At 44.7% G+C, this 20,949-nt stretch overlaps 1 protein-coding gene across 9 annotated transcripts; it reads right to left on the bottom strand.

Moving 5' to 3' along the window:
- Nucleotides 1–314: 314 nt before the first annotated feature.
- epn1 (epsin 1) lies at nt 315–20,824 on the bottom strand. 9 transcript variants are annotated; one of them, XM_045717716.1, is made up of 13 exons: nt 20,364–20,805; nt 18,550–18,692; nt 12,236–12,338; nt 8,095–8,253; nt 6,725–6,853; nt 6,253–6,373; nt 5,845–6,005; nt 5,501–5,572; nt 4,311–4,394; nt 3,415–3,709; nt 2,724–2,879; nt 2,257–2,490; nt 315–2,152 (listed from the first exon to the last, which is right to left on the bottom strand). In XM_045717716.1, the coding sequence occupies exons 3-13, from the start codon at nt 12,302–12,304 to the stop codon at nt 1,695–1,697; spliced, it is 1,938 nt and encodes a 645-aa protein (XP_045573672.1). In that variant the 5' UTR covers nt 12,305–12,338; nt 18,550–18,692; nt 20,364–20,805; the 3' UTR covers nt 315–1,694. The 9 variants fall into 9 exon arrangements, with proteins under 9 accessions (XP_045573672.1, XP_045573671.1, XP_045573673.1 ...); XM_045717715.1 differs by having other exon boundaries at nt 18,578–18,692; XM_045717717.1 differs by having other exon boundaries at nt 18,578–18,692; nt 20,755–20,799.
- Between the last annotated feature and the right edge of the window lie 125 nt (nt 20,825–20,949).

Genomic DNA, 20,949 nt, shown 5'->3' with positions numbered 1-20,949 from the left:
TGTTCAGCTGCCTCACCACACACTACTCTTCACAGTGAGGATGGTCATTGGTACATTATGATTGAATGCAGTATTGCTATAGTGAAATGGTTGAAAGTTTTTTGGTTCCTACTTATTTTCTGCAATTGTATCCCTATCTGGAAGTCTTCACAGAAGCTTCTGGACATGCATATATCCTCCAACTGACAGAGGAGACTTCATATGTTAATAAAATACTAGAAAATTAATCCTTGTCCCAGTTTTTCCATCCAACAGCATTGGCACATCAAACACACAGCACACCGGACAGACAGATTTAGGAAACATACCCTTTGTGGATTTGTTTTATTTCTTTATTTTTTTTTCCATTTTACTTTTCAAATGTGAATGTTCACAGTTAACACCACACAAAATGTGACCTTTCCCAATAAAAGAGATCTTTTAGTTGATATAAAATAACAATCAATTCATCAAACCAAATGAAAAGAAACAGCAAGGAGCAAGTCATCAAAGTCCCCTGTTGTTTCACTTCTTTCATTCATTGAATTAAGTCTTTTTAAAAGAAGCATCTGTAGCTCTCCCCCCGTAGGAGCGAGGGACAGAAAGGAAAGGAGGGTCCAGTCATGTCGAGAGACACCTGCAGACTAGGCATCCTGTATGAAAGAGTGAGAAAGACTAATGCTTCTGATTAATACAAAACATTTGTGAAATAAAATTGGCTGAAAAATGTGACCCTTATAATACCTCATTTAAAATCCCAACATTACATAGCATTGATACAAGTGACAATTTTTAAAAACAAAAATAATAGATTTGTATCTTGCCTTCTGAGTCACTGAAAAAGAAGCGAGGACGCAGGATGAATGGAGACAGACACATTCACTCACACTCCTCTTCCACACAACACATTTACAAAACACATCCCATCTCTCCTCAACCAACTCAATAGATGCCTTCTTTTGATTTCCATGACAATCAGTAAGAAAAAATAAGCATTTGATTTAATGGCATAATTGCGTAATTTTTCCCCTTGTTTATTCATTCCCAGGAGCGGAAAAAAAGATCAATAAATTATATTAAACATTAAATAAAAAATAGAACAGCTATTGAATGATTTGACTATATTGTGGCTGAAATGTTAATGCCAGCTTTTTCAGTCCCAATCTTGTTCAGGAGTTTTTTTTAAATAAAATCCTCCTTCAATCCTCCTCTTTTCATGTCAGTGATCCTCCTATCATTCTCTTCTACAGACAAAGAGGAAGAGGCAGGTACAGGAATTTGTTTGTGTTTCAGTTTGTTAGTGGCCATGTCCCCATCTCTGTCAGTGCAATAATACAATATTATATCAGAGTGACATTACTGATGAAGCCTAACTCTCAAACACCCACCTTTATTTCAGAAAGGACTGAAAGAAACCAAAACGCATTAAAACTAAATAAAAATAAATAAACCTCTATTTCCCTCCCGCTACATCCCACTGAAATGAAAGGAACCAAAATATTTTTGTTGTTGAAATTCATCTGAGCTAGGAGAAAAATACATGTAAATGCTTCTGAAAGAAAATAACAAATTCAGATGTTCTTTTTTCTTCTTTAAATATAGAGATGAACACGTTTCTATTTGGAAACAGAAATAGTTTGTGTTGAAGGAGGATCGCTCTGGGGGGGCGGGGCAGGGCCTGGATTGGGTGTTGAAGAGGGAGTGCCGAAACGTCCTCAAAGAAGAAAGGGATTGGTGCTGGCGCCCGTCACTCCAGCCCCTCCCACTGATCCCCCGGCTCCCATCACTCCAGCTGCCCCCGTAGACCCCCCAAAATTCAGCTGTGGGGGCAGGGCCCCTCCGGGCCCCATGAAGTGAGAGGACCCAGGAGGACCCATGGGCGAGAGCCCGCCGTAGGGGGACATTCCCATAGGGCTCTGCATCATGCCCATCCCCAGGCCTGGTGCTCCCATACCCATAGACCCCAAGCCCATGCCAGGGTATGCCATGGGGTTGGGTGGTACAGGGCTGGTGCGGAGGCCGCTGAGGCCCAGTGTGGAGGGCTGTGGGGAGATGGAGGACATGGGAGCGGCCGCGCCAAACGGGTTGGAGGTGGGGGGTGGCGTTGGGGAAACCCCCCTGCTAGAGATTGTGCTGCCCGGGGTGACTGCCATGCCAGGGGCTGAAGACGAGGCTGGAGAGGAGAGAATACTTCAAATCAATGTACTTTCATTTATTACAAACACAAAGTGCTTAAAAATGTGTGTGTATGTGTTCATGTGTGTGTGTTATCAGTACCTGTGGTCTGGAGGAAGGGGTTGTGTGTTGAAGAGGAGATTGATGGAGGAGGAGGTTGTTTAGGTTTGGGTTTAGAAGACACCAGGGAGTCCAGGTCCACCAGCGATGCGTTGGGCCCCAGGAACGACTCGGGGGTCTTACGGACAGGAAGTGAAGAGCACAGAGATGTGAGGTCAAAGGGCACCGGAGAACCCGCACTGTCACCCGTTAACTGACCTCGCAGTTCTGGGTGTCCTACAGAGAGGGAGGAAGGGAAGGCGAGAGAGCGAGAGGGAGGGAAGGAGAGAGCGAGAGCGAACATGGAGTACTGTATTTATAGTGACTAACCAGATTAGACACCACAGCATTATACCATTATTACTGAGGGAGGATGGAATGCAAGACAACTGTGTTTGTGGGGGGGCGTCAATGAGTATCTCATCCACATGTCCTTGCCATTATGTGTCAGTGTGTGTGTGTGGCTGTACCTGTGCCATTAGTGTGTTTGGCGGAGTCACTCCATGGGTCAGAGGTGATGGGGTCAACCCCGTCCCCAGCCCAGGGGTCTATTGGCCCCCCAAAAGAGGAGGTGGTGGAGAGGGGCACAGAGGGGCCCCAGGGGTCGACACTGGGGGGGGTCACAGCTATGGGGGAGGGAGACAGGCAGGGGTTTGGCTCACATACAACACCAAGGTCGGGGTCAATACCATTTCATGTCAGTCAATTCAAAAGATGAATTGGAATTCCCATTTATGATTTCAAAAGTGCCATTTATTTCCAATGAGGATTGTTCATCTCTTGAACTGAACAGGAACCTAACACCATACAATATACAGGGAACAAGGAGCTGGGCTGGATCCCAATTGTCCAATATGGCTTCCTTTCCCCATTTTCTCTCATTTATCTGTACTGATATGGAAGAGCTGGACAGACAGTCTTTTCACTTGAAAGGAGGTAAGAACTGACAGAGATCTTTATTGAAACCAGAGATACCCCTGACTGAGATATGGAGGGTCACATTCTAAATGATCTAAACATGCTGGCCATTTGAAGAGTATTGGAAAATAGACCAAATGTATTGATGTCCAGAGTGTGGAGGTAGGGGTGTGGGACAAGGAGACGGAATGAGGGTAACGGGTGTAGACGAGGCGAGGGGTGTAAAGGTCAGAGGTCACTAACCTGAGGGTCCCCAGGGGTCAACAGAGTTGACTCTTGAGGAGGCCGTCTCTCCCCAGGGGTCTGGCGGGGGGGCTATCGTTGGAGGGGCCGTCCCTCCACTAGCCCATGGGTCTACGCTGGGGGGTGAGGCGGGCGATGAGGCGCCCCAAGGCTCTGCAGGGGCCAGGCCCCAGGGGCCAGAGGCAGAGGGGGCTGGGAGGGGGACTGTGGGAGGGGGTGAGGGGCCGGCAGAGCCCCCAGAGGCAGCAGCAGGAGCCCCCCAGGGGTCCACAGCACTCAACTCCATTAACGCACTCTGGGAGAGGATAATACACAGGTTATAACACACTGATGTTGAACAGACACCAAGAGTCAATGAGCTCAAGTCTGTCTCTCACACACACACACAACATGAAAATCACAGAGCATAGTCAGTTAACATACACACTAAACAAATGTTGACACACAGGCCACACACACAGTTGCCTTGATAAAAGCAGAGGATGAAAGAAGGGATAGATCAACTAGTACCGGGACGGGAGAGAGCGAGGGGTGTTTCTTGTTTCTCAACCTGTGGTCTGGGGACCAGCACCGGTCTGTTGATGTTGCTGACCAGTCAGTCAGATAATTGGCAAACTCTTTCAGTTCTTAAGCACATCTTTAATTCAAAAAGGTTCCTCTAGGAAATATCATAGCTTACAGTTAGTTACCTGATAGGGTTCAGAAACCATTCTGGTGTCGGCCTACACTACCTTAGCTTTCACTTTTCTCCACAGAATGCACAGGTGAGAGACACAACTACAGCAGGTAACACCAGGAGAGAGAAAGAGGAACTGAGTGGTATTGTCTAAAGAGTGTGTGTAGCCCCCATCCATCCCTCCCCTATGGCTGGCGTACACACACGTCACCAAACACACCTCCTCTGGCTTGGCCTTCTCCATCCTGCTCTCCTCGATGGCCATCTGCAGTCTCAGGTCGTCCCCCCTGCGCAGCCTCTCCTCCTGCCAATCACATACAGCTGTGACGTCATCACCTGCGACTAGCGCTCGGGCAGGCCAGCCGATAGGCACAGATCTAGGATCAGCTTACTACCTCCAAATTGTAGCCAAAGCCATTTGGGGAGAAAATGCTAAACTGACATTAGATCAGTGTCTAGGGAGCAACTTCATTTCACTCCCCCAGGAAGCACTATCTGACCGTGATGCAAAGCTCCAGGAGAGATGCTGCCTTTAGTGGCTGCTCTCAGATCAGCTCTCCTCAACCCACCTTAGGGAGTTGGAAAACATTCTCCCTTCCTTGAGGAAATCAAAAACTGATTCTAGACCAGCCGCTATGGGCAGTATCCTCTTTCACCTAAAAAAACTGGTCAGGGTCCCAGCCATAGTGGACGTGGACTGTCTGTATTCAACCATGACCTGTATCCAGAAGTGTTCATGGGCAGACAAAACAACAGTCCTCTTCTTGTGCTTCTGCAAGGAAGTTGACATTCTAGAACGAAGTCGGGGTCCTAGAATGACGTCGGGGTGCTAGAATTACATTGAGGTTTTATCTATACTTCAAAACTTTGTGAGACAAAAGAACAAACTGGGTAAAAACAACCTGTCTTTATGCTAAAGGTAGAGTGTTGTTTTGCCTTAACCTCTAAACTTCTGAATACCAGTGTTGATTGAATACTGCCCTCCAATTTGCAGAGTGTGGGCACTGGAAGATGCCTTTAATTGAGTGTGTTTAAGTATGTCATTGTGTGTGTAGTTTGAAGCATGCGTTCAGAACAAAGTAATTTGCAACGGAAGAAAAAAAGGGAGTAACCACTCATTCAGAAAGGGTTAAATTGAGTCATTCAAATTATCAAGTCTTTGCCATGCATCATTTTACACTGATTAAATCATAGGGGAGTTATTTTTAAAACTACTTCTTTCCTTCTTACCCTCTTATATTATTAACCCACTGACATGTGTATGTTTGGAATTAATGAAACAGATAATTCTTATAAATATCATTCATTTTGATTGGGATTAAGACTGGATGGAGTGACCACCGGCTGGGTAGACAGATAGGTAGATAGGTAGATGATCGGCCGGTCAGGTGGTGACCTTTGCCCCCTGACCTGTTCTTGTACTTCCTTGCTGAGTGTGAGTGCATAGCGGAGCTCTGCGTCCTCCAGAGGGGCCACAGTAGTCTGGGGGTCAGGGGTCAGAGGGTAAAGGTGAGTGAATGGAAACACACATTGTCCTGGGTTAACCTTGCTATGCCCGGATACTTCTGTTATGGACTGTAGTTAAGTGTCCCCATATATATGTGTTCTATGTATAGCGGTTGTAGGGTGTACAGTGCATATATCCTACACAAATAAACCCGTTTATCAAGCCATTGGACCTCAGGTTAACAGTGTGGTTGGCCAGCGGGGGCTCTGCCTACCCTCCACCAGCTCCAGGCTGGCTGGCTGTATACCTGTTCTGCCTCCTCCTTGCTCATGGCCAGGGCCAGCTGCAGCTGCAGGTCCTCCTCACCGGAGCTCTGTGGCCACGCCTGCTCTGGGTCCGCCCCTCCAGAGTGAGAGCCCTGAGACAGCGCTCCACCCCCCAGACCTGGAGCTGAGGGGGCCGAAGAGGCTGGGGGACAGGATGAGGGGACCGGAGGACAGGGAAAGAAAATATTATTGTTTGCATCATGGCATAGTTAGAGGTGGGCAGGAACAAAAGCCTGCAAACACCACATGCATCTCTCCAGGATCAGGGCAGCTCTGCATCACAGCAGACAATTTAAAACTACATTTCTGTTTATGGTTTGCTTTCCTCCTCAATCTGTTTCAGATCCCCTGGTGGCTGGTGCAGGCTGGGTAACGTAGTTGTCTCTCACCACTGGTGGTCTGTGCCATCTTCTCTTTGGTCTTGAGTGCATGGATCCTCTCCTCTCGTAGTCTCTCCTCGTCCTTCAGCAGTGTTACCAGCTGTTTGGCCTTCTCCCGCACATTCACCCCCTGACACACACGCAGGTGAATGCACATGAGTACATACAACTCAGTGCACAACCTTCCTAACTACCCAGCTGTGTCACTGAATTGTTGATAAATGTCAGTTATTTGCCTGCAAACTAAGTGCTACATTCCTGTTTCAGTCATTCCATTTCCATCAGTGTTTCCCTGTGACCTGCTATATTGCCATTACCAGCCCATAAACATGTTACTGTTGGCTTTCACTCTGTGTTTGTATAAGAGGTCACAGTGAAAACATTGTAAAGTCCTTGAATGAGAGGCGAGTAGTGATTCCGTACCAGTGTGTGTTTGGGAATGTGTGTACAGTGTGTGTGCATGTGCGTGCGCGCGTCGTACCTGGTCCTTGCCGTCTCTGTCGATGAACTGGAAGTCCTTGAGAGTCTGGACAGCGTAGATGTTCTCTCTGCACTGCTGAGCAACGCGCTCTGAACCCGTCTTTATGAGGTACTCCATGAGAGTCATAGCCTGGAGAACACACAGTACAGTAGAAACCACAGAGATCCTATTCAATTACTGGAGATGCTATGGCATAAACCCTCTAGGTTCCAGAACGGGACGAGAATAGCAGCCATAGATGTGGTAAAGAGGTCAATCGAACTCGACCAAAACAATGGAGTTGCCATGGAAACGGGTACAGGAAAGGGCAGTGAAGGAAGATCCCGAATCTCCTCCTTTCCCCCCAGCAGAATTAGCCTACATTTAGGCTATTGTTTATGTATATTTCACACTATGTTGAGGTAAAAATCTGAGTATAATGCTTGTATGGATACTAACCCCCATACAGGTTCATGTCATCACCAAGCAACTGAATTACAGTTAAAAACTACTTTGATTACCACCACCGATTACTGTATGCTACACTCATATAAATGTATAAGTTTGTGTGTCACTTAGAAATGTCCTTGTTTTTTAAAGAAAAGATACTTTTTTGTCCATTAAAATAACATGAAATTGATCAGAAAGTGTATACATTGTTAATTTAAAACATTCATGGAATCTTTAATTCCACTGAAACTGACTGGCTAGCTAACAAGCATAATGTGCACAATATCACTGGCTGACCTACTCCCTGAACAAAATGGCAGATATTTTATACTGTCATATGAAGCCTTAGAACAAAGAGACAGATATTTCACCGGATGTATAAATGTGAAGCATCTGGTTGGCGTTTCAACTCACTACCAAATACGGTAGTGAGAGGAAGCCCAGTGGCCGGCAGTGGGAGAAGGTGGAACCAGATGGATTTTGGCCGATATTCTGCTAATTTTCTCATCGATCAAACAATTAATCTCAATACAGTTCTCTTCCCAAAACTAAAATATATGTTACGAACAGAGTGGACTAAACTTTGCCAAATTGTAAAAAAAATGGTGTTGTTTAGAAACAGTGCAAAGGGGAATTGAGTTATTGCAAATATGCAAATGCATGCTAGAACACGCCAATAGGATCTTGCTAGATCGTGCTTGGCTCTGCCCACTATGACTCATTTGTTCCCATTTGAAAACAACAGGCTGTGGTCTATCTTGGTTTAGTTATATCCAGTCTAGTATTCTAATTCCTATTTCTATGTGCACAAATACAACAGTGAGAGTGAGTGTGTGTGAGCAAACAAACCAGACAGACCGACTACGTCAGCTGTTGTTATGGTCAATATTGAACAGACTTTCCTTTTCACTTCCTCTCGCTCACCACCCACACACGCAAACCTTGTAGACGTGTCTCCAGTTCTTGCCGTGGTCGTTGAGTCGTTTCCACACCATGCTCATGATCTCAGAGAAGGCCACTACGTTGTAGGTCAGGTCTGCTATCTCTGACATCAGAGAGCTGCTGGGGCCCCATGGGTCATTGGACGTTGCTTCCCGCACCTGGAGACAGGGGGAGGCCAGGGACAGAGGAGACCAGGGGCGTGGGGGGAGAAGAGAGACAAGGGGATGGGGAGAAGAGAGACCAGGGGATGGGGAGAAGAGAGACCAGGGGATGGGGAGAAGAGAGACCAGGGACAGGGGAATGGGGAGAAGAGAGACCAGGGACAGGGGAATGGGGAGAAGAGAGACCAGGGACAGGGGGATGGGGAGAAGAGAGACCAGGGACAGGGGGATGGGGAGAAGAGAGACCAGGGACAGGGGGATGGGGAGAAGAGAGACCAGGGACAGGGGGGGAGGAGAGAGACCAGGGACAGGGGGGGAGGAGAGAGACCAGGGACAGGGGGGGAGGAGAGAGACCAGGGGATGGGGAGAAGAGAGACCAGGGGATGGGGAGAAGAGAGACCAGGGACAGGGGAATGGGGAGAAGAGAGACCAGGGACAGGGGGATGGGGAGAAGAGAGACCAGGGACAGGGGGATGGGGAGAAGAGAGACCAGGGACAGGGGGATGGGGAGAAGAGAGACCAGGGACAGGGGGGGAGGAGAGAGACCAGGGACAGGGGGGGAGGAGAGAGACCAGGGACAGGGGGAGGAGAGAGACCAGGGACAGGGGGGAGAAGAGAGACCAGGGACAGGGGGGTGGGGAGAAGAGAGACCAGGGACAGGGGGTGGGGGGAGAGAGACAAGGGACAGGGGGATGGGGAGGAGAGAGACAAGGGACAGGGGGATGGGGAGGAGAGAGACAAGGGACAGGGGGATGGGGAGGAGAGAGACAAGGGACAGGGGGATGGGGAGGAGAGAGACAAGGGACAGGGGGATGGGGAGGAGAGAGACCAGGGACAGGGGGATGGGGAGGAGAGAGACCAGGGACAGGGGGATGGGGAGGAGAGAGACCAGGGACAGGGGGATGGGGAGGAGAGAGACCAGGGACAGGGGGATGGGGAGGAGAGAGACCAGGGACAGGGGGGGAGAAGAGAGACCAGGGACAGGGGGGGGAGAAGAGAGACCAGGGACAGGGGGGGGAGAAGAGAGACCAGGGACAGGGGGGGAGAAGAGAGACCAGGGACAGGGGGGGAGAAGAGAGACCAGGGACAGGGGGGAGAAGAGAGACCAGGGACAGGGGGGGAGAAGAGAGACCAGGGACAGGGGGGGAGAAGAGAGACCAGGGACAGGGGGGAGAAGAGAGACCAGGGACAGGGGGGAGAAGAGAGACCAGGGACAGGGGGGGAGAAGAGAGACCAGGGACAGGGGGGAGAAGAGAGACCAGGGACAGGGGGGAGAAGAGAGACCAGGGACAGGGGGGAGAAGAGAGACCAGGGACAGGGGGGAGAAGAGAGACCAGGGACAGGGGGGAGAAGAGAGACCAGGGACAGGGGGATGGGGGAGAGAGACCAGGGATGGGGAGAAGAGAGACCAGGGACAGGGGGATGGGGGGGAGAGAGACCAGGGATGGGGAGAAGAGAGACCAGGGACAGGGGGATGGGGGGGAGAGACCAGGGACAGGGAGAAGAGAGACCAGGGACAGGGAGAAGAGAGACCAGGGACGGGGAGAAGAGAGACCAGGGACGGGGAGAAGAGAGACCAGGGACAGGGGGATGGGGAGAAGAGAGACCAGGGACGGGGGGGGAGAGAGACCAGGGACAGGGAGATGGGGAGAAGAGAGACAGGGGGATGGGGAGAAGAGAGACCAGGGACAGGGGGATGGGGAGAAGAGAGACAAGGGACGGGGGGGGGGGGGGTAGAGAGAAACATCAGGATTCTTTTATTTAACCTTTATTTATCTAGGCAAGTCAGTTAAGAACAAAATCTTATTTACAATGACGGCCTAGGAACAGTGGGTTAACCGCCTTGTTCAGGGGCAAAACAACAGATTTTTACCTTGTCAGCTCAGGGAGTCGATCGAGCAACCTTTCGGTTACTGGTCCAATGCTCTAACCACTAGGCTACCCGACGCCCCAAAAGCAGTCAACAATCTAAGGTGTGATTTATTGATCAATGAATTGATAAGTCAACTGGTAGTTTATATCAAGACAGACTATTCATTCCCGTGGCAAGCTCAAGCCAACAAAATATATTACGATACAAAGCTCACGACTAAACATGTAAAAACAGACAAAACAATTATGCAAAGTACTTTAATCAAATGAAGCCGTGATAAGTCCACAGCCGTGATCGTAGGTCACCTACTCTCTGTGTGTGGAGATGTGATGATAAACAGGCTGGACAGAACCATCATGATGAATGGATAAGATGATTACATTAACCCAGATAGCAAGAGGTGGAGATACAGGGAGTACACAGTGGAATGTATTATTTAATAAGTACCAATAGTTAACCTGTTAGGGCTAGGGGGCAGTATTGACACGGCTGGATAAAAAAACATACCCGATTTAATCTGGTTACCACTCCTACCCAGTAACTAGAATATGCATATACTTATTACATATGGATAGAAAACACCCTACATTTTCTAAAACTGTTTTAATGGTGTCTGTGAGTATAACAGAACTCATTTGGCAGGCAAAACCCTGAGACATTTTCTGACAGGAAGTGGATACCTGATGTGTTGTATTACCTTTAAACCTATCCCATTGAAAAACACAGGGGCTGAGGAATATTTTGGCACTTCCTATTGCTTCCACTAGATGTCACCAGCCTTTACAAAGTGTTTTGAGTCTTCTGGAGGGAGATCTGACCGAACAAGAGCCATGGAACGATGATGGCCCATTAGACACCTGGCGCGCGAGTTCATGTTGGGTACCCTCGTTCCAATACGTTATAAAAGAGTATGCATTCGTCCACCTTGAATATTATTCATGTTCTGGTTAAAAAAGGCCCTAATGATTTATGCTATACAACGTTTGACATGTTTGAACGAACGTAAATATATTTTTTCCCCTCGTTCATGACGAGAAGTCCGGCTGGCTTAGATCATGTGCTAACAAGACGGAGATTTTTGGACATAAATGATGAGCTTTTTTGAACAAAACTACATTCGTTATGGACCTGTGATACCTGGAAGTGACATCTGATGAAGAGAATCAAAGGTAATGGATTATTTACATAGTATTTTCGATTTTAGATCTCCCCAACATGACGTCTAGTCTGTATCGCAACGCGTATTTTTCTGGGCGCAGTGCTCAGATTATTGCAAAGTGTGATTTCCCAGTAAGGTTATTTTTAAATCTGGCAAGTTGATTGCGTTCAAGAGATGTAAATCTATAATTCTTTAAATGACAATATAATATTTTACCAATGTTTTCTAATTTTAATTATTTAATTTGTGACGCTGACTTGACTGCCGGTTATTGGAGGGAAACGATTTCCTCAACATCAATGCCATAGTAAAACGCTGTTTTTGGATATAAATATGAACTTGATAGAACTAAAAATGCATGCATTGTCTAACATAATGTCCTAGGAGTGTCATCTGATGGAGATTGTAAAAGGTTAGTGCATCATTTTAGCTGGTTTTATGGTTTTGGTGACCCTGTCTTTGAATTGACAAAACATTACACACAACTCTTGTAAATGTACTGTCCTAACATACTCTAAATTTATGCTTTCGCCGTAAAACCTTTTTGAAATCGTAAAACGTGGTTAGATTAAGGAGATGTTTATCTTTGAAAGGGTGTAAAATAGTTGTATGTTTGAAAAATTTGAATTTTGACATTTATTTGGATTCAAATTTGCCGCTCTTGAAATGCACCTGCTGTTGATGGAGTGCACCACGGGTGGCACGCTAGCGTCCCACCTAGCCCATAGAGGTTAAGAGAAGTCAAGACAGAAGTAAGGGAGGAGAGGAAGAGGAGTTGGAGAGGGAGGAAGCAGAGGAGGAGGAGGAGAATGAGGTGAGATAGCCTTGAAAGAAGTGCTGAGGAAAGGAAGAAGAGGACAATGGGAAACAGAAGAATAAAAAAAAGGAGGTGTGAGGGTGGAAAAGTGGTCGGAGAGGAAGAGATAAAAGAAAGAGGACGAGCGAACCTTGATCTCGGCCTCTGAGAAGTTGTGGACAATGTTCTTCACTTGTCGCCGTAGCGATGAGGTCGACATGGCAACCGTCTGGCTGTCGGGTTCCACAGAAAATCTGACCGACACAGAGAAAGAGAGGGGTTGTAAAACAGTTAATACAACACAAAACAAATAGCAGCCAGGGCAAAGTGTACAGTGAGTTAATACAGAGAGAGAGGAGAGTAGCTGAACTCTGAGGAGAAAAAGAAAAGCAGCAACACAGAGAGCGACATTGAGAGAGAGAGAGAGCGACATCGAGAGAGAGAGAGAGCGACATCGAGAGAGAGAGCGACATCGAGAGAGAGAGAGCGACATCGAGAGAGAGAGAGCGACATCGAGAGAGAGAGAGAGCGACATCGAGAGAGAGCGACATCGAGAGAGAGAGAGCGACATCGAGAGAGAGAGCGACATCGAGAGAGAGAGCGACATCGAGAGAGAGAGCGACATCGAGAGAGCGAAAGAGAGCGACATCGAGAGAGACAAAGAGAGCGACATCGAGATCGAGATCAAGAGATCGAGACATCGAGAGAGAGAGCTGGTCCTTGGGCTGAGTTCACAAACCTGTTCTACTAACACACTGAAGCCTCAGGACGAGAACATCCAATCAATCAGAATAAACCAAATTACAACACAGTCAAAACAAAACTACATTGCTTATTGGGAAACACAAGCACAAACACAAAGCAAAATGCAGTGCTATCTGGCCCTAAATCGACAGTACACTACGGCTAAATATTTGACCATGGTTACTGATCAAAACCTTAGAAAAACCTTGACAAAGTACAGGCTCAGTGAGCACAGCCTTGCCATTGAGAAGGGTAGACACAGGAAAACCTGGCTCCCTGTAGAGGAAAGGCTGTGCAACCACTGCACAACAGCAGAACCTGAGACAGAGCTGCATTTCCTTACAAAATGTGAAAAATATAAAACAATGAGTGTCATTTCCCCAAATTTGATATCCTTATTCAAGGTTTCAAAGACCTCTCTGATGAGAGTAGGCTACCTGTCCTGTTGGGGGAGGACGCAGAGAGCTGTGGGTTGGCAGCGCACTACATTGCTGCCTGCCATAAGATGAGGGACAGTATCTGACAGACCAATCAACATGTCCTCTACCATATGCTTATTGTTATTGTTCAATGTATGGTTATTTAGACCCTTGGTTATTGTTGTTACTGTTGTCCCGTTGACAATTTTGATTCTCATCATTTTCATATTGTAAATATCCAAAATAAGCTTTGGCAATATGTACATTGTTACGTCATGCCAATAAAGCAAATTGAATTGAGAGAGAGAGACCGAGAGATAGAGAGAGAGACACCGAGAGAGAGAGACAGAGATCGCGAGAGGGACACAGAGACAGACATCGAGAGAGATGTCGCACTACTGACCATATATACACACACACACACACACACACACACACACCTTACACACACTAATTAATAAACACGTCCATCATAAAAAAGATGGCAAAATCTTTGCTTGTTTTATTGACTTTAAAAAAGCATTTGATTCTATTTGGCACAAAGGGATATTCTACAAAATTCTCCAAAGAACAGACTTCCTTTCACAATGTCAAGGTGTGAGACAAGGCTGCAGTTTGAGTCCAAATCTTTTCAACATTTATATCAATGAATTAGCAGACATGTTGGACCATTCTTCAGCCCCAGGACTCACTACTTGACACAGAGGTGAAATACCTGCTATATGCTGATGACTTGGTATTACTATCACCAACCAAAGAAGGTCTTCAACAGAACATTAATATTCTAGAGCAATATTGCCATAATTAGGTCCTGGCAGTAAATTTCCAAAAGACGAAAATCAGGATTTCCTCCCCAAAAAACAGATGTCAGAAACACTAATATAAATTCACCCTGAACAACACCATCATTGAACACACTAAAAATTACACCTACCTTGGTCTGACCATATCTGCATCGGGAAACTTTAATATGGCAGTGAATGCACTCAAAGAAAAAGCCTGCAGAGCAATGTATGCAATAAAAAAGAAATTATTCAATATCAACATCACAATTAGAATTCGGGCCAAAATATTTGACAGTGTAATCCTACCAATAGCTCTTTACGGAAGTGAGGTTTGGGGGCCACTCAATAAACTGGACTTTAAAATGTGGGACAAACATCCAATTGAAGCCCTACATGCAGAATTCTGTCGGAAAATCCTACAAGTCCAGAGAAATACACCAACTAATGCATGTAGGGCAGAATTGGGCCGCTTTCCAGTAATAATGAAAATACAGAAAAGATCATTAAGATTTTGGCTACATCCAAATTCAAGTCCAAATTCAAGTCTGCAATTTAAAGCACTCCAAACCCAAGAGCTGAGCCCAGAAACGAGCCCTCTCAGTCAGCTGGTGTTGGACCTCACCCACCAAGCTGACACCAGCACTGCTTCAAAAGAAAGAATTCAAATAAACAAAATCATGAACCAATCAAAGGACTCATATTTACAACATTGGAAAAACGAAACAAAATCCCAAAGCCGACTATATTGCTATCTGACCCTAAACAGAATATGAATTGGCTGATTATCTCTACTCTGTCAGAGATACGAAGCAGAGACAGATCCTTACCAAGTACAGGCTGAGTGACCACCGATTGGCAGTAGAAACCGGCAGACATAAAAAGACATGGCTACCCAAAGAGGAGCGTGTATGTGGTCACTGCACGACAGGGGAGGTAGAGACAGAGATGCACTTTCTCCTTTACTGTGATATATATTCTGCACCAAGAGATTCATTAGTCACAGAAATGACTACATTTATTCAAAATTTGAACTTATTAAACCCAGAGGAAAAACTAAAAATACTCATGGGCGAAGGAGCAATGGCTCCTCTTGCAGCCAAATATGTATTTGCCTGCCATAGCCTGAGGGACTCTGAATAATAACATCTGCATAGTAAGCAGTAACTTACTTATTATTACTATTATTGTTATTACTATTATTATTGTTGTTTATCATTCCAAATAGTAGTGGTATGGGTAGTAATGGTAATGATAACAGTTTAGTGATGGTGGCGGTAGTAGTAGTGGTAATGATGATAGTAGTTGTAGTACTGATGTAATGGTGAAGATGACCGTTATTTAGTTATAAGTTAGTTATAGATTCATTTTCCATATTTAGATTTTTATATTTATTACATTCTACTATTTTACTGTTATTATTTTTAATTTTGTATTATTATTTACTGCCATTTTATATTATTGTATTACAATGTATATTGTATACATTGTTGCTTTGGCAATATTAAACACAATGTTTTTCATTCCAATAAAGCAGCTTGAATTAGAATTTGAGAGACAGACACCGAGAGAGAGACCGAGACAGACACCGAGAGAGAGACCGAGACAGACACCGAGAGAGAGACCGAGACAGAGACCGAGAGAGAGACCGAGAGACCGAGAGAGAGAGAGAGAGAGACCGAGAGAGAGAGAGAGACACCGAGAGAGAGAGAGAGACACCGAGAGAGAGAGAGAGACACCGAGAGAGAGAGAGAGACACCGAGAGAGAGAGAGAGACACCGAGAGAGAGAGAGAGAGAGACACCGAGAGAGAGAGACCGAGACACCGAGAGAGAGACCGAGAGAGAGAGAGAGAGACCGAGAGAGAGAGAGAGAGACCGAGAGAGAGACAGACACCGAGAGAGACAGACACCGAGAGAGACAGACACCGAGAGAGACAGACACCGAGAGAGACAGACACCGAGAGAGACAGACACCGAGAGAGACAGACACCGAGAGAGACAGACACCGAGAGAGACAGACACCGAGAGAGACAGACACCGAGAGACAGAGAGAGAAAGAGACATCAAGATGAATAGGCAAACATTGCGTGCAAGAGAAAAACAAAACCAGCAATCAAATTTAGTGGACATAGTGCTCCTTTGTGCTGCCTTTCAAATTCAAATTCAAGCTGCTTTATTGGCATGAAAAACATTGTGTTAATATTGCCAAAGCAACAATGTATACAATATACATTGTAATACAATTATAAACAATAACAAATAATAATATAAAATGGCAGTAAATAATACAAAATTAAAAATAACAACAATAAAATAGTAATAAAATAATAGTAAAATAGTAGAATGTAATAAATATAAAAATCTAAATATGGAAAATGAATCTATAACTAACTTCTAACTAAATAACGGTCATCTTCACCATTACATCAGTACTACAACTACTATCATCATTACCACTACTACTACCGCCACCATCACTAAACTGTTATCATTACCATTACTACCCATACCACTACTATTTGGAATGATAAACAACAATAATAATAGTAATAACAATAATAGTAATAATAAGTAAGTTACTGCTTACTATGCAGATGTTATTATTCAGAGTCCCTCAGGCTATGGCAGGCAAATACATATTTGGCTGCAAGAGGAGCCATTGCTCCTTCGCCCATGAGTATTTTTAGTTTTTCCTCTGGGTTTAATAAGTTCAAATTTGGAATAAATGTAGTCATTTCTGTGAATAAGGAATCTCTTTGTGAGGAATATTTATCACAGTAAAGGAGAAAGTGCATCTTTGTCTCTACCTCCCCTGTCGTGCAGTGACCACATACACGCTCCTCTTTGGGTAGCCATGTCTTTTTATGTCTGCCGGGTTTCTATTGCCAATCGGTGGTCACTCAGCCTGTACTTGGTAAGGATCGGTCTCTGCTTCGTATCTCTGACAGAGTAGAGATAATCAGCCAATTCATATTCTGTTTAGGGTCAGATAGCAATATAGTCGGCTTTGGGATTTTGTTTCGTTTTTCCAATGTTGTAAATATGAGTCCTTTGATTGGTTCATGATTTTGTTTATTTGAATTCTTTCTTTTGAAGCAGTGCTGGTGTCAGCTTGGTGGGTGAGGTCCAACACCAGCTGACTGAGAGGGCTCGTTTCTGGGCTCAGCTCTTGGGTTTGGAGTGCTTTAAATTGCAGACTTGAATTTGGACTTGAATTTAGATGTAGCCAAAATCTTAATGATCTTTTCTGTATTTTCATTATTACTGGAAAGCGGCCCAATTCTGCCCTACATGCATTAGTTGGTGTATTTCTCTGGACGTGTAAGATTTTCCGACAGAATTCTGCATGTAGGGCTTCAATTGGATGTTTGTCCCACATTTTAAAGTCCAGTTTATTGAGTGGCCCCCAAACCTCACTTCCGTAAAGAGCTATTGGTAGGATTACACTGTCAAATATTTTGGTCCAAATTCTAATTGGGATGTTGATTTTGAATAATTTCATTTTTATTGCATACACTGCTCTGCGGGCTTTTTCTTTGAGTGTATTCACTGCCATATTAAAGTTTCCCAATGCAGATATGGTCAGACCAAGGTAGGTGTAATTTTTAGTGTGTTAAATGATGGTGTTGTTCAGGGTGAATTTATATTTGTGTTTCTGACATCTGGTTTTCTTTTGGAAAATCGTGATTTTGGTTTTTTGGAAATTTACTGCCAGGGCCCAATTATGGCAATATTGCTCTAGAATATTAATGTTCTGTTGAAGACCTTCTTTGGTTGGTGATAGAAGTACCAAGTCATCAGCATATAGCAGGTATTTCACCTCTGTGTCAAATAGTGTGAGTCCTGGGGCTGGAGAATGGTCCAACATGTCTGCTAATTCATTGATATAAATCTTGAAAAGGTTTGGACTCAAACTGCAGCCTTGTCTCACACCTCGACATTGTGAAAATAATTATGTTCTTTGGTTTTTGATTTTTATTGCACATTTATTTTCTGTGTACATACATTTTATTAAGTCATACACCTTACCACCAAGCCCACTTTGGAGAATTTTGTAGAATAGCCCTTCATGCCAAATAGAATCAAATGCTTTTTTAAAGTCAATAAAGCAAGCAAAGATTTTGCCCTCTTTTTTTTTGGTGGACGTGTTTATTAATTAGTGTGTGTAAGGTGTATATATGGTCAGTAGTGCGATGGTTGGGAAGAAAGCCAATTTGACATTTACTTATTACATTTTTTTTCTTGAAGAAAGGTTTGAATTCTTGAATTCAAAATGCTACAGAAAACCTTTCCCAAGTTACTGTTTACGCAAATTCCCCTGTAATTATTGGGGTCTGATTTGTCTCCACTTTTGTGGATAGAGGAGATGAGCCACACACACACACACACACACACACACACACACACACACACACACACACACACACACACACACACACACACACACACACACACACACACACACACACACACACACACACACACACACACACACACACACACACACACACACACACACCTGTTACAAAGGAATAGTGTTCTCTCACTTGGTTTCTCTCTTTCCGGCTCCAGTCGTTTACAGAGTGCTCTGTCTCAGCCTGTCCATCTCTCCTACAGAGACATTGAGTCCCAAAAGCGCAGATTTGGGGTGATAAAACCAATCTGCGGAGTGAGAGATGACAACACTAATCTTACCGGTACGTGTTGAGGGCCCCAAAGAGAAAACCCCGAGCTTCTCCTCACCCCAAACACAACGTAGGCTAGGATATTTAATTGGGTTTGATTGGAATTAGGCATAGTGTTTTAGTTTGATTCACTTTCTGACCCAGTAATGCTGTCAGATGAGCATGGCCATGGCATGCAGGCTTGAACAGTGTCATCATTTTGACATCATTGAATGGTTAGTACTCAGTGGGCTGTTTAACAATGCTGTGGCATGAATAATCCTAGTGGGTTTCAGTCACTTCTCTTTTTGACCTGCACTGTTGGAGCTCAGAGGTTAAGAATTTCACTGTGCCCTGCGATTACACCTGCGAGCCTGTGTACGTGACTAACAAACTCATCTAATATGTAGGTACAACATATTCCTTTATGATTTGACTGTCTTCTCTGACAAAATTGTTCCAGTGCTGCTGAATACCCCTAGCAGTGTGGCCGACCAGACTAATAAGGAGTGGAAGACGACAGGTTGTACAGTACTAATAGGAGACTAGGTTACATAACACAGCAGAGAGATAACCATCCCTGAAGTCAGTTTAGAGATTACTGGAGCAACGTTCCAAAGTTCATACAAGGCATCTACCAAGACCGAATGTAGATAAGGGACAAGCTTAGCCCAAATCTCTCACAATTCAACAGGGTTCAGGCCAATTCTATATAAATTGAGGAAGTGTTCTGAAATTCCAATTCAAGAATTGAGAAATACTCAGAAAAAAAGTGATATTTTCTTGAAACAGACATATCCTGTGCTGAATTTAAATGGCAATGACCTCAACCCAACACATCATAATGTGGAGCACTGCATTAGCTAAGCTCCTTATCAACAGTTTAACTTGACGGAACAATAACATAGCTATATGCTACATGCTACAGGAGGAGACGTCCGGCTGTTGTATGTAGCTATGTTATTGTACTGTCAAGTTCAACTGTTGATAAGGAGCTTAGCTAATGCCGTTTAAATATTCAGGACAGCTTACAGTGGAATAAGTATCAGAACTTGCTTGGTTTCACTGACACGAGACATACAATGTGCATTCAATGGCAGATACATTATTGGCAATGAAATCCCAACATGCAATACACATGCAACTAGTTAGCTGAAGCCAGACAAACTTAGCTAGTTGGCTGAGTCTAATATAAGCTAGCTAACAAACTATTGAACTGACGTTAGTTAGGAAGGCAAAGTTATTGCGCTACTAACCCATATTTGTGCTAACGCCAGAAAAAAGAATAGGGCGGTGTAACGATGTAGACTGTAGCGATCATGACAATGTCAGAGACACCGTGGCCTCTACGCTCGTTCCCACTTGCTAGTCGCTATCAGACAGTCACACACCCTCCTGAGCCAGAGACCCCCACCCAGTTAGCATGCTAACCAGGTATCATCTCTCACAGTCTACACAGCGATTCAACACCAACTTTACAACAGGAAATACTGGAAACTACTACTGCCAAAGAACAACATGGGAAGTGTAACGAACTTGGTTGGCAAACATAGAAGGCCATCCAACCCAGATAAAAGGGGTCACTAACTAATTAGTTAGCTAGCTATAGGCTGGCTAACGTTATGGTACCACCCTCCCAGCTATCAGCTGGAAAACGTTAGCAACTTACCGTTAACTCCCCTTCTCCTTGGCTTTCTCAGTAGCGATCAATTTTAACGTTTTACAATTGTGGTGGGGGTTAAGGGGAAAGCGTGAAAGAGAAACCCGACTAACTAAATATAGGTATTCCTGTCACGACACTGAATGAATCATTGCTATTTACCTAGCTAGGTAGCTGAAGTAGCCAATGGTGCAAACAGATGAGATAACGTTGAACCCTGTTGCTAGCAGTTCAAGTGGCAACAGAATACGAGTGGTATTTATGATCTGATCGAGTGATACCACCATCCTTAACATAAAACTGATGGTTATGGAACGTTTACTGTGTCAATATTACTCATAATATTTAATAACTGTTGACAATATACCATAATTAACATCTAAATTAAGTCTATACTGACCCTGTTGTAGCTCGAATGGTACAAGGAGATGGCGGAACTTCCGGTTCCGTTCCCGACTACAGGAAAGACCGCACCCCTTTGCACGCTCCCATCATTTCATATTTATGAACTGGGAGAGGCTACACAGTCATGCATAAAATAGTTTCAATTTGATCTAAATTCTAACCTATTTCATGGTCTGGATGGGAATGTAGC

This window comes from Salmo salar, chromosome ssa05 (genome assembly GCF_905237065.1).
Source record: "Salmo salar chromosome ssa05, Ssal_v3.1, whole genome shotgun sequence".
NCBI classification, from domain to species: Eukaryota; Metazoa; Chordata; class Actinopteri; order Salmoniformes; family Salmonidae; genus Salmo; species Salmo salar.
The sequence above is the reverse complement of the archived record's forward strand: the minus strand, read 5'-3'. Positions and strand labels throughout refer to the sequence as shown.